At 38.6% G+C, this 10,681-nt stretch overlaps 1 protein-coding gene across 1 annotated transcript in view; it reads right to left on the bottom strand.

Moving 5' to 3' along the window:
* The window catches only part of LOC103072287 (nuclear body protein SP140-like protein), a gene marked incomplete at its 3' end in the record, with an annotated part of 37,512 nt that extends 27,048 nt beyond the window's left edge, over positions 1-10,464 (bottom strand). The window contains exon 1 of the mRNA XM_007453271.1: positions 10,389-10,464. Coding sequence (XP_007453333.1) covers positions 10,389-10,420 — 32 coding nt within the window. The remainder of the gene's footprint in view (positions 1-10,388) is intronic.
* Positions 10,465-10,681: the final 217 nt, after the last annotated feature.

Here is a 10,681-nt window from a genome sequence, read left to right as displayed (position 1 = left end):
CCCTACACTTAGATTACCTCTCCTGTTGTGTTTCTTGTTTGAAATTGTCGTCCATATTAACTGTCTCCACTTTTCCACCTCAGTCTCTCTTGCACGCATTCAAGTTTTACCCCTACCAATACCCTATACATAATATTCTGGGTTTATGTTTTCCCTGACCTCCACACTGCCAAACCCAAAGGCCAATTCTCAGTCCTCCTCTTACTTTATCCCTCAACCTCATGGACATTGATAAACTTATCCCTTCTGGAAATGCTTTCTTCATTTGGCTCCTGAGAGCCATGCCTTTATGGCTTTCCAACTATCTCCTTGGCTATTCCTACTCTTTTGCATGTATTCAACTCCTCAAGGACAGTTCTCTTACTTCTTTTCTATCTGCACTCCTTCCCTGTGTAATCTTATCTATTCCCATGGCTTTGGATACCAGCCACACATGGACAATTCCCAAATGTGCATCTCTACCTCACATCTCTCCTCTGGACTCCAGATTTATACTCAACCATCTTCACTTTGATGACACAGGTAGGCTTTTTACAATTAGCAGGCAGCAACTGATCACTGATCTTCTGAGTCACCTCTTGAAACCTGCTTATTTTCTAATTTTTCCACATGTAGGATTTAGTAAATACATATAACAGCACCTATGAGGTATATGCTCTTATTATCCCATTTTACAGATGAAGAAACAGAGGTACAGAGATGTTAAGCAATATCCCCAAGGCCACATAATTATTGAAGAACAGAGTGAGGCTTTGGACCAGAGTCCAGGCCCTTTAATCACTACACAATGTTGCCATCTAGGCAAATGACAACTCTCTCCTTTAATTTCTTTGGCTAAAACATTTCCAGTCTTCTATGACACTTCTCTTCCTCTCATACTTAATGTCTGATCCATCTTTGACTGTTCTTGGCTTTACCATAGAAATACATCCAGTATCCCACCCTTTTTCTTTATATTCATTGCACCAACCTGGTCCCAACCACCATCATCTCTTGCTTGGCTACTGTAATAGCTACCAACTAGTCTTCTTGTTTCCACTCATGTCATATTGCAGCTGTTCTCCAAACATCAAACATAAGCAAAAGAGATCTTTTAAAAACTGAAATCAGATTACTTCACTCTATTGAAAACCCTCCAATGACTGCCCACTCTATTTTGAATAAAATATAAAGTCTTGACCGTGATCCATGAGAAACATGACCTTGCAACCTCATTTTCTACTACTCCTCTTCTAGATCACTGCCCTTTGGCACCTTAACCTCCAAGCCTTCTTCAGACATTCCAAGCATGTTTCTATGCCTGACTTTTCGTTGGCTGTTTCCTCTACTTAGAACATTTCTTCAGGAATTGGCATGGTGCTTTTCCTCAATACATTCATGACTCTCATCAAATACTAACCTCTCAGAAAGCCCTCCCAGGACATCCTGTCTAAAATTGCACTCCCATTACACTCTATCCATGTACCCCATATGCTGTTTTCTTTATACTCTTACCACTTTCTGTCATTAAATTATACATTTATTTGTTCATCTGTTTACTATTTGTCTCTCACTGGAATGTCATTTCCATTAGGGCGGGGACTTGGTCTGCTTTGCTCACCATTATATTCCAGCATCTCATTAAGTTCTGAAAACATGGTATCGGGAAATATTTGTGAATGAATGAATAAAGTATTAGTACAATATATAGGAGAATATGGTTAGAATTCTGAGTATATAAAAGGCATTTTAAAAAAAGCATAAGGAGGATAACATTGGTAAACTTGAGTATAAAAATGGATATGGGGCTTCCCTGGTGGCGCAGTGCTTGAGGGTCCGCCTGCCGTTGCGGGAGACGCGGGTTCGTGCCCCGTTTCGGGAGGATCCCGCATGCCGCGGAGCGGCTGGGCCCGTGGGCCGTGGCCGCTGGGCCTGCGCGTCCGGAGCCTGTGCTCCGCAAATGGGAGAGGCCACAACCGTGAGAGGCCCGCATAACGCAAGAAAAAAAAAAAAAAAAAAAAAAAAAAAAAAAAAGGTAAAAATGGATATGGATACATGTACCCCAATGTTAATAGCAGCATTATTTAAATTGCCAAGTTATGGAAGCAACTTAAGTGCCCATCAACAGATGAATGGATAAATAAGGCATGATGCGCGCACACACACACACACACACACACACACACACACACACATTGGAATATTACTCAGCCATTAAAAAAATAAAATTTTGCTATTTGCAATAATGTGAATGGACCTAGAGTATTGTGCTTAGTGAGACAAGTCAGATAGAAAAAGACAAATACTCTATGTTATCACTTATATGTGGAATCTAAAATATAAAACGAATGAATGTATATAACAAAACAGCAACAGATTTACAGATATAGAGAACAAGCTAGTGGTTACCAGTGAGGAGAGGGAAGTGGGGAGGGGCAAGATAGGCGTATGAGATTAAGAGACACAAACTACTATGTATAAAATAAATAAGCAACTGGGATATATTGTATAGCACATGGAAATATATCCATTATTTTGTAATAACTTTAAATGGAGTACAATCTATAAAAATCAAATCACTGTGCTGTACACCTAAAACTCATGTAATATTGTAAATCAACTCTACTTCAATTAAAAATAATAAAAAAATTTTAAAAATTGTATGTGATTTTTGAATAAAATGGGAAAATGAAACTAGACTATAGGTTAAACCTTGGTTAGTATCCACATAAAATAATGTAAACAAAAATTCATCAGAGGGTAGGATCGAACAGTTTGAGGCAGGCCAGAAGTCCAGTGTAGAACAATTAGAAGGGCTGGGTAGAATACCAGAAAATGATTTTAAAGGGACTAGAGAGCTACGGAAGCAACAGAGTCTGCAGAGACTAAGGTCCTAGAGACTGGAGACCTTTGGGAGCTGAGAAGCTATGATTGTTATTTTTCAGGGTGGTGGCTGGTATTTGCTGATTCTGGGAACAGAGGCTGAGAATTTGGGCTTGGCCAAGACCAAAGAGTGTTACTCTGAGCAGGGAACACAGAGAGCTTGTGACAGTCACACAGGGCTGGAGACTTGAGGGGCCTCAACACACAACCCATTCTTCTTCCCAAGATATTTGGTAAAGTTTTTAAGGCCAGGAGGCTGGAATAAAAATGTAAAAAGTCTCTGAAAAGCAAAGCAGAATTACCTGAAGGCTCATCATGCAGAAAAGGCAAAGACAATCATGATGAGGTCCAGAGAACATAAAGGGAGAGAGTTGAAAGCTCTGAAGGGAGTGGTGATGTGGCTTTGGAATCTGTAGCCTTTTTGTCCCATGAGAGCACTTGTAAATTCTGAACACAGCTAGAAGCTGAGAATCTGGACTTGGCACAGGCAAAGGGCTGTAGCTGGAGGACAAAGAAACTAGCAGAACTTCTGATGGTCGTTTGGAGTTGGAGTGCAAAGTTAGAGACTTCAAGGAAATTAAAAAGTTGGTTGGTTTTCTCAAGAACTGTTTTCATTTCTAAAGCTGCATGAAGAAAGAGGGTGAAATATGACAAAAGCTTTGAAAAGCAGAGAAAACTTGATTGCTCTCTCTCAGTTGAAAGCCCTGGATGTCCTCATCTGTGATCAGGGCAAACCAGAGGTATATTAAATCTTATCAAAAAATGCATACTAATCTTGAGTCATTTCATGCCCTGAATGTGTAATGTAGTCTGCCTCATTGTTTTACTTGCTTAGCAGAGGAAAGGGGAATCACTCTTATGTGGAAGAGAATATTTGGGGGCTCTATGTCTTGCATACACAATGTCTGGCATTCAATCAAAAATTAATAGGCATGTCAAAAGATAGGACTATAGGACCAAACCAAGAAAAAAAAAGATGATGGAAGCAAGTGCACAGATGATCCAGAGATTGGACTTAGCACATAAAATCTGTGATTAACATGGTCAAGAAAATGGATGAAATGATGGAGAAAATAGAAAGTCAGATAATTCTACCAGAGAATTGGAATCTACAAAAAATAATGAAATGTAATATTTAGATCTAAAAATACAATTTTAAAAATGAAAGCTTGTTGGTAGTATTTAGCAGAAGATTGGATTAAAAAGACAACACTTGTCGATTGGCTAACTAGAAGATAGATACCTCAATAAAAGACATCCAACTAAAGTACAGACATTAAAAAAATGGAAAAATGCAGAAAAGCATGAAAGGAATATGTGAGAGACAGTCAAAAGGACTAGTATAATCTGCTTTTGAGTCCTAGAAAGAGAGAGGAGGAAGCTGGGGGAGGGCAGAAGAAATATTTGAAGAGTTAACGGCTAAGGATTTTCCAAAACAGATAAAAGGCATCAACTCACAAATTCAAGCAACTGTGAAAACACCAACAGGTTAAATGCAAAACAAAAACAATAAAAAAGCAAACAAACAAATCTTGACTCACTACAGTTTAAATGCTAAGAGAAAATCCTAGAAGCAGTCAGAGAAAACTTCAAGAGCCACAATCAAACCTCAAGCCATAAACTTTGAAAAATGTCAATTAATCAATCAATCAATCATTTAGTCAATGACCATAAGTTTCTGGTGTGGTAGGTCAGGATTCAAAACATCTCAATCTCTCCCAACTCCCACAAGCAGTACAGAGTTCTGTTGAAAAAACTTGAGTTGGAAAAAGCATTTAAACATGTTATTAATCATAGAAGAGGTGAAACCACCATAAGGATTTGCCAGGCAAAAGTAAAGAGGAAGGAGAAACCAGAGAGGTAAGCAAAGTACAGAGACACTTTTGATTTGAGGGCATTTGCTGACCCCAGAGAATCAGGACCTCAGGTTTGACAGCCTTAAGGAGTGAGAGAGACAGAAATAAAGCCTAGAGTCCACACAGGGTGGAGAGTCCAATGGGAGTCCAGACTCTGACCTTGACATATTCATGGTGAGACTGAGTGGAGGGACATCTCTGAATTTACTGAATTGTATTCCCAGTTAAATCACCTGGGTTCCCCCAGGTTCTCTCAGCCCCTGAACATGTGCTAAACAGTTCCCAAAATTGGTGCATCCCGAGGCACCTGGTTGTAGGAAACAGAAATCCTTTCCAAAGCCTAGTACCTTCACTTTGGTCCCAGATTTTACCTATAAATAATTTTTCTAAATACGATGCTAGTACATAGTCAAAGATAACCAGCTATATAAGCAAAATAATCTTTGTGACTAGAGTGTGGAAAGGAAAAAAATAGTAACTTTATAGTGGAAAAGCCTGGCAAACACTACCTAAACCAAATGATCAAGGCCAGCATTCCTGGTGATAAGTCAGGTTGACATATCCCCTGATACGAGGTGATGAGAAGGGCATTTCACCTCTGTGGTTTTCTTTCATAAAACCTATAACCCCAGTATAATCATGAGAAAGACATCAAGACAAACCAAAATTGAAAGATTCTACAAAATGCCTGATCAGTACTCTTCAAACTGTCAAGGTTGTGAAAGACAAGGAAGGACTGAGAAACTGTCACAGACCAGAAGAGGTGATGGGATGGCTCAATGCAATGTGGTATACTGGATTCAATTCTGCAAAAGAAAACGGACATTGGTGGAAAAACTGGTGAAACTGAAAAAAGTCTGGGCTTTGGTTAGCAGTAACCTACTAATATTGGGTTTTATTAGTTTTGACAAATGTACCACAATAATGTAAGAGGATAACAACACAGGAAATGAAACTGGGTGTACAGTATTAGAGACTGCTGTAATATCTTTGCAACTTTTCTGTAAATATAACACTATTCCAAAATAAAAAGTTTATTTAAAAAAAGAAATTTGTGAGTGAGAACTGGCAGAAACAACAGAAAACAGGGTCACAAACACCTCATATATTGAAAGTATCAGATGCCAAATATAAAACTTCTTTAATCTGTGTAAGTCTTTTTATTAAAAAAGAAAACCTATAGCAAACATCATTCATAATTGTATAATGATACAGGACTTCCCTTTGGGACTGAAATCAAGATAGAGATGATTGCTATCACTACTTATATTCACCATGTACAAAGTCCTAGCCCACACAGTAAGGAAAGAAAAAGAAGTAGGAAGTATAAGAATTAGATTGAAAGTAACAAAATAGTCATTACGTATACATTATATAAATTTATATCTATATACAAAATATATATCTCCATACAATTATTAGAATTTTTTAAAGTTTGGCAGTTTCAATTTATTTTTATATCTTAGTAACAAGCAGCTAGAAAGTTGATTTTTAAATTATATAGATATCATAGCACAAAGATCTCCAGTATCTATGAATAAATCTAGCAGAAATATAAGACTTCTAGACAGAAAAGTTTAAATTTTATTAGAAAATATTTTAAAATTAATATATATACACCATATTAATGAGATGGAAGACAAGATTGTAAAGATGTCAGTTCTCTTCAAATTGACCTATAGAGTCAACGCAATCCTAACCAAAATCTCGACAAGATTTTGACAAACTGATCTGGAGATGCAAAGGGCCAAGACACTTTGGAAGAAGAAAAGAACATGGGAAGATTTACTCTTCAAGAGTTCACGTGAAGCTGTTGTTGTCATGACAGTGTGGAAACGCATAAGGAGAGGCTGTCATAGGTCAATGTCAGAGAAGAGAGTGCACAGAAACAGACCCTGCACATATGGCCCCTTGGCTAATGGGAAAGGGAGCACTGCAGATCAGTGGGGAAAGGGATATGGTTTAACAGATTAAAGGATTCTCAGACAAAAATTCATAAGAATTAAAATTAGAAGCTTTAACCGTAGATCAGATGGGAAGTAATATGGTCTCAGGTAAGACAGGAAATGTGGGGGGAAAAAACAAAAACATTCACTCAGCTTAAGGCTGTGGGTGGTGGGAGAGCTGCCCAGGTGATGCTGGAATGAAATGGGCTGTAAAACCACGGCAGGCATATGAACAAGAAAGTAAAGCAACACTTGAAACCAAACTGCAAATAGAATCAATCTGGAAGGATAACCCAGAGGATGAAGAAAACATCCCCAAAGCACTGAACATCACACAAAAACCTAAATAATAAAGCAAGAGCATGAAGATAGGGTGATAAAAGAACAATATATGACTTCAAGTGGAGTTGGAAGAGCTGTAGAAACAAATTAAGATCCCCCCAAATAAACAAATCAACTTAAAAAAAACCCCAAGAAACCAAAAACTACTAAAAATTAAATAATTGTCATGAAGAAAATTTGAGACAACCATTATGAGCAGAAAGTAAAAAGCTAAAGAGATGAAAGATTAGGGACAGATAAAAGCTGTGAAGGCTGAAGTTGCTCCAGTGGAAGAATAATTTTGCCCCAAAATTGAAAAAGAAAATCATTTTGGTGATACTAGAGGAGAAACTTACCCTGAAGTAAAGGGAGAATTGAATCTATCACCTTAAAAACACAAGGGCTATATTTAAAGACTGTGCACACAGAATTTATCAATAACTTTCTGCATCACTTTATTTATTCATAATAACAAGGGTACATCTATTTTATAAAATCAATACAATAATAAGGCTATACTTTAAAGTTTAAACTTTAATAAGATAAAGTCACCGCAACAAAGTGAAAGGGCAAGGAAAGTATATTTATAAGTTTCAGAATTTTAGCAAATTCTCCCTTTTACAGTTAAAGAAAGAACAATCACCTCAACTCACTAACACTGGCAATAAATCAACCAGCACTTCATAGAAGAGGCCAATAAACGAAAAAAACGGTTCAACCTCTCATGTAATCAGGAGAGTAAAGTTAACAAGATGCAACTCTTGATCCACCACCTCTGTAAAGTTTGGGTGTGGGGAGATGGCTCACCTAAATCTTGTAGGTGAATACATTGGTTCAGCTACTTAGAAAGGCCGTTTGCAGAATCTATAAACAATTAAATATTAGTACCCTTTGCCTCAGCAATTCCATTTTTTTGGTTATTGACACAAGACAAACACTTTTATATGTACAAAAATATAAAGAAATACATAATTGTTGTTATCACTGCTTCTTGGTAAAAGTGAACAATTGAAAATGATCTAAATGTCTGTCAATAGGGTGGGGAGGAGGGATGCTTTAAAAACCATGGTGTATGGGGCTTCCCTGGTGGCGCAGTGGTTAAGAACCCACCTACCAATGCAAGGGACATGGGTTTAAGCCCTGGTCCGGGAAGATCCCACATGCCGCGGAGCAACTAAGCCTGTGTGCCACAGCTAGTGAGCCTGCGTTCTAGAGCCCACAAGCCACAACTACTGAAGCCTACATGCTGCAACTACTGAAGCCCACACACCTAGAGCCCATGCTCCGCAACAAGAGAAGCCGCTGCAATAAGCCTGCACTCTGCAACAAAGACCCAATGCAGCCAAAAATAAAAAAACAAAACAAAACAAAACAAAACTATGGTGTAAGTCAGAATGGCCATCATCAAAAAGTCTATAAATAATAAATGCTGGAGACAGTGTGGAGAAAAGAGAACCCTCCTACACTGCTGGTGGGAATGTAAATTGGTATAGCCACTATGGAGAATAGTATGGAGATTCCTTAAAAAACTAAAAATAGAGCTACCATATGATCCAGCAATCCCACTCCTGGGCATATATCTGGAGAAAACCATACTTGGAAAAGATACACGCACCCCAAGGTTCATAGCAGCACTATTTACAGTAGCCAAGATGTGGAAGCAACCTAAATGTCCATCAACAGATGAACAGAGAAAGAAGATTGGTATATTTATACAATGGAATATTACTCAGCCATAAAAAAGAACAAAATAATGCCATTTGCAGCAACACGGAGGGACCTAGAGGTGAAGTAAGTCAGACAGAGAAAGACAAGTCTCATTTATTATCACTTATTTGTGGAATCTAAATATGATACAAATGAACTTATTTACAAAACAGAAACAGACTCACAGACATAGGGAACAAACTATGGTTACCAAAGGGGAAACGTGGGGGGAGGGATAAATTAGGAATTTTGGAGTAACATATACACACTAGTATATAAAGTAGACAAACAACAAGGACCTACTGTATAGCACAGAGAACTATACTCAATATTTTGTAAAACCTATATGGGAAAAGAATCTGAAAAAGAATATATATTTTTATGTGTATATGTGTGTGTGTGTGTGTGTGTATATACATATATATATATATATATATATATATATATATATATATAACTGAATATATATATATATATATATATATATATATATATATAGAACTGAATCACTTTTCTGTACACCTGAAACTAACACCATATTGCAAATCAACTATACTTCAATTAAATAAACAAACAATAAAAACGATGGTGTATATACATTCTACCGGATAGTATTGGGTTGGCCAACAAGTTTGTTCGGATTTTTCTGTAACCTCTTACGGAACTTTTTGGCCAACCCAATATATAGCTGTTAAAAAGAATGAGAAGAGCCTATGGCTATTGAAGTAAGTGAAAATGCAAAATGGCATTCACAATATGAATCCATTTTTTAAAAAACAGGATTCAAATTTTGTATTTAAGAAAATGAGTTATATATGTAAATGCAAAGAAAAGGATCTGGAAGGTTATGCCTGCGACTCTAACAGGACTGGTATTGGAAGCTGCAAGTGGGTGAGTGGTGAACAGGACTTTTTCCCTCTATATACTTCTGTATCGTTTGAAATTTTATGAGCAAGAATGCATAATGTATTTCTTTTGTATTAAAAAATCAAAAAATTTAAAATATTAAGTAGTGGTATTTCTGACCCATTACTAGAGAAAAAGATAGGATTTCTACTCTTTTTCTTGTAGAGGTGTAACCTACTCCAGAACAGAAAATGAAACCAGACATAAAATTACTCAGCCTGTGCTAGCTCTTTGCAGTTTGGGGTATTTCTCTTCCCTTTAATTTCTTTGTTCAGGATCGCTGGAGGAAGAACCCAGGCCCCCAGTTAGAAGTGGGAATAGTGGTCCCGTCCACAGGACAGGTACGAGACCGACAGCACCACCCAGGGTTTGAGAATAAATCAGGGGTTTCTCCTGAATTTTTTATTTTTGAAACTACCTTCTTTGAAATGACCTCTGTGAAGGTAGAACTGACCTGAGGGGAACGAGAGTGACCTGGGGTCACAAGGAAATAAATCCTTGCTGCAAAGCCTCAGGAAGGACTGCTGCCTTCAGACAGGCCTGCCAGCTGAGCAGTAGCTGCAAAACAAGTAGTCACCTGTGTTGTGGCTGCAGGACTCAACCAGCAGGCACCCTGCGGCAGTTTAAAATCCGATTTCCTCATTATACATTCCTGCCCTTCATTACACTGCAGGTGACTGTTCCTCTACACCAGGCGTAAAGCAGAGGCTTAGTGCAGAGTCCAAAGGACAGCACTGAAGCAGCAGCGAGGCCAGAGGGAAAGGTGGGAGGAAGGGGGAGAAAGACTGACCTGCTGCTGAGCTCGCTGCCCCCACCAGCCATCTTCCCGCCCAGCCTGGCCTGGGCCTGAGCTTGGCCTCCGACCCCTCCAGGCTCCCCAGCCTCGATCCGGTCCCGGGAGGCTGCTGGAGCCCTGAGCCCTAAGCAGGAAGTCTGCTCTTGGGACTCACCCAGAGATTGACTCCGCCCAAGTAGGGAAAAGGGAAGTGAAAGTATTTGTCAGTGAGCTGTGCTGTGCTGACGCCCTCCCTCTTCTCGCAACTCCACTGTGCTTCCAGCCATCCTGACGTGATCCCAGGGATG

Source organism: Lipotes vexillifer, unplaced genomic scaffold (genome assembly GCF_000442215.2).
Source record: "Lipotes vexillifer unplaced genomic scaffold, Lipotes_vexillifer_v1.1 scaffold471, whole genome shotgun sequence".
NCBI classification, from domain to species: Eukaryota; Metazoa; Chordata; class Mammalia; order Artiodactyla; family Lipotidae; genus Lipotes; species Lipotes vexillifer.
This window is presented reverse-complemented; position numbering and strand designations above follow the sequence as displayed.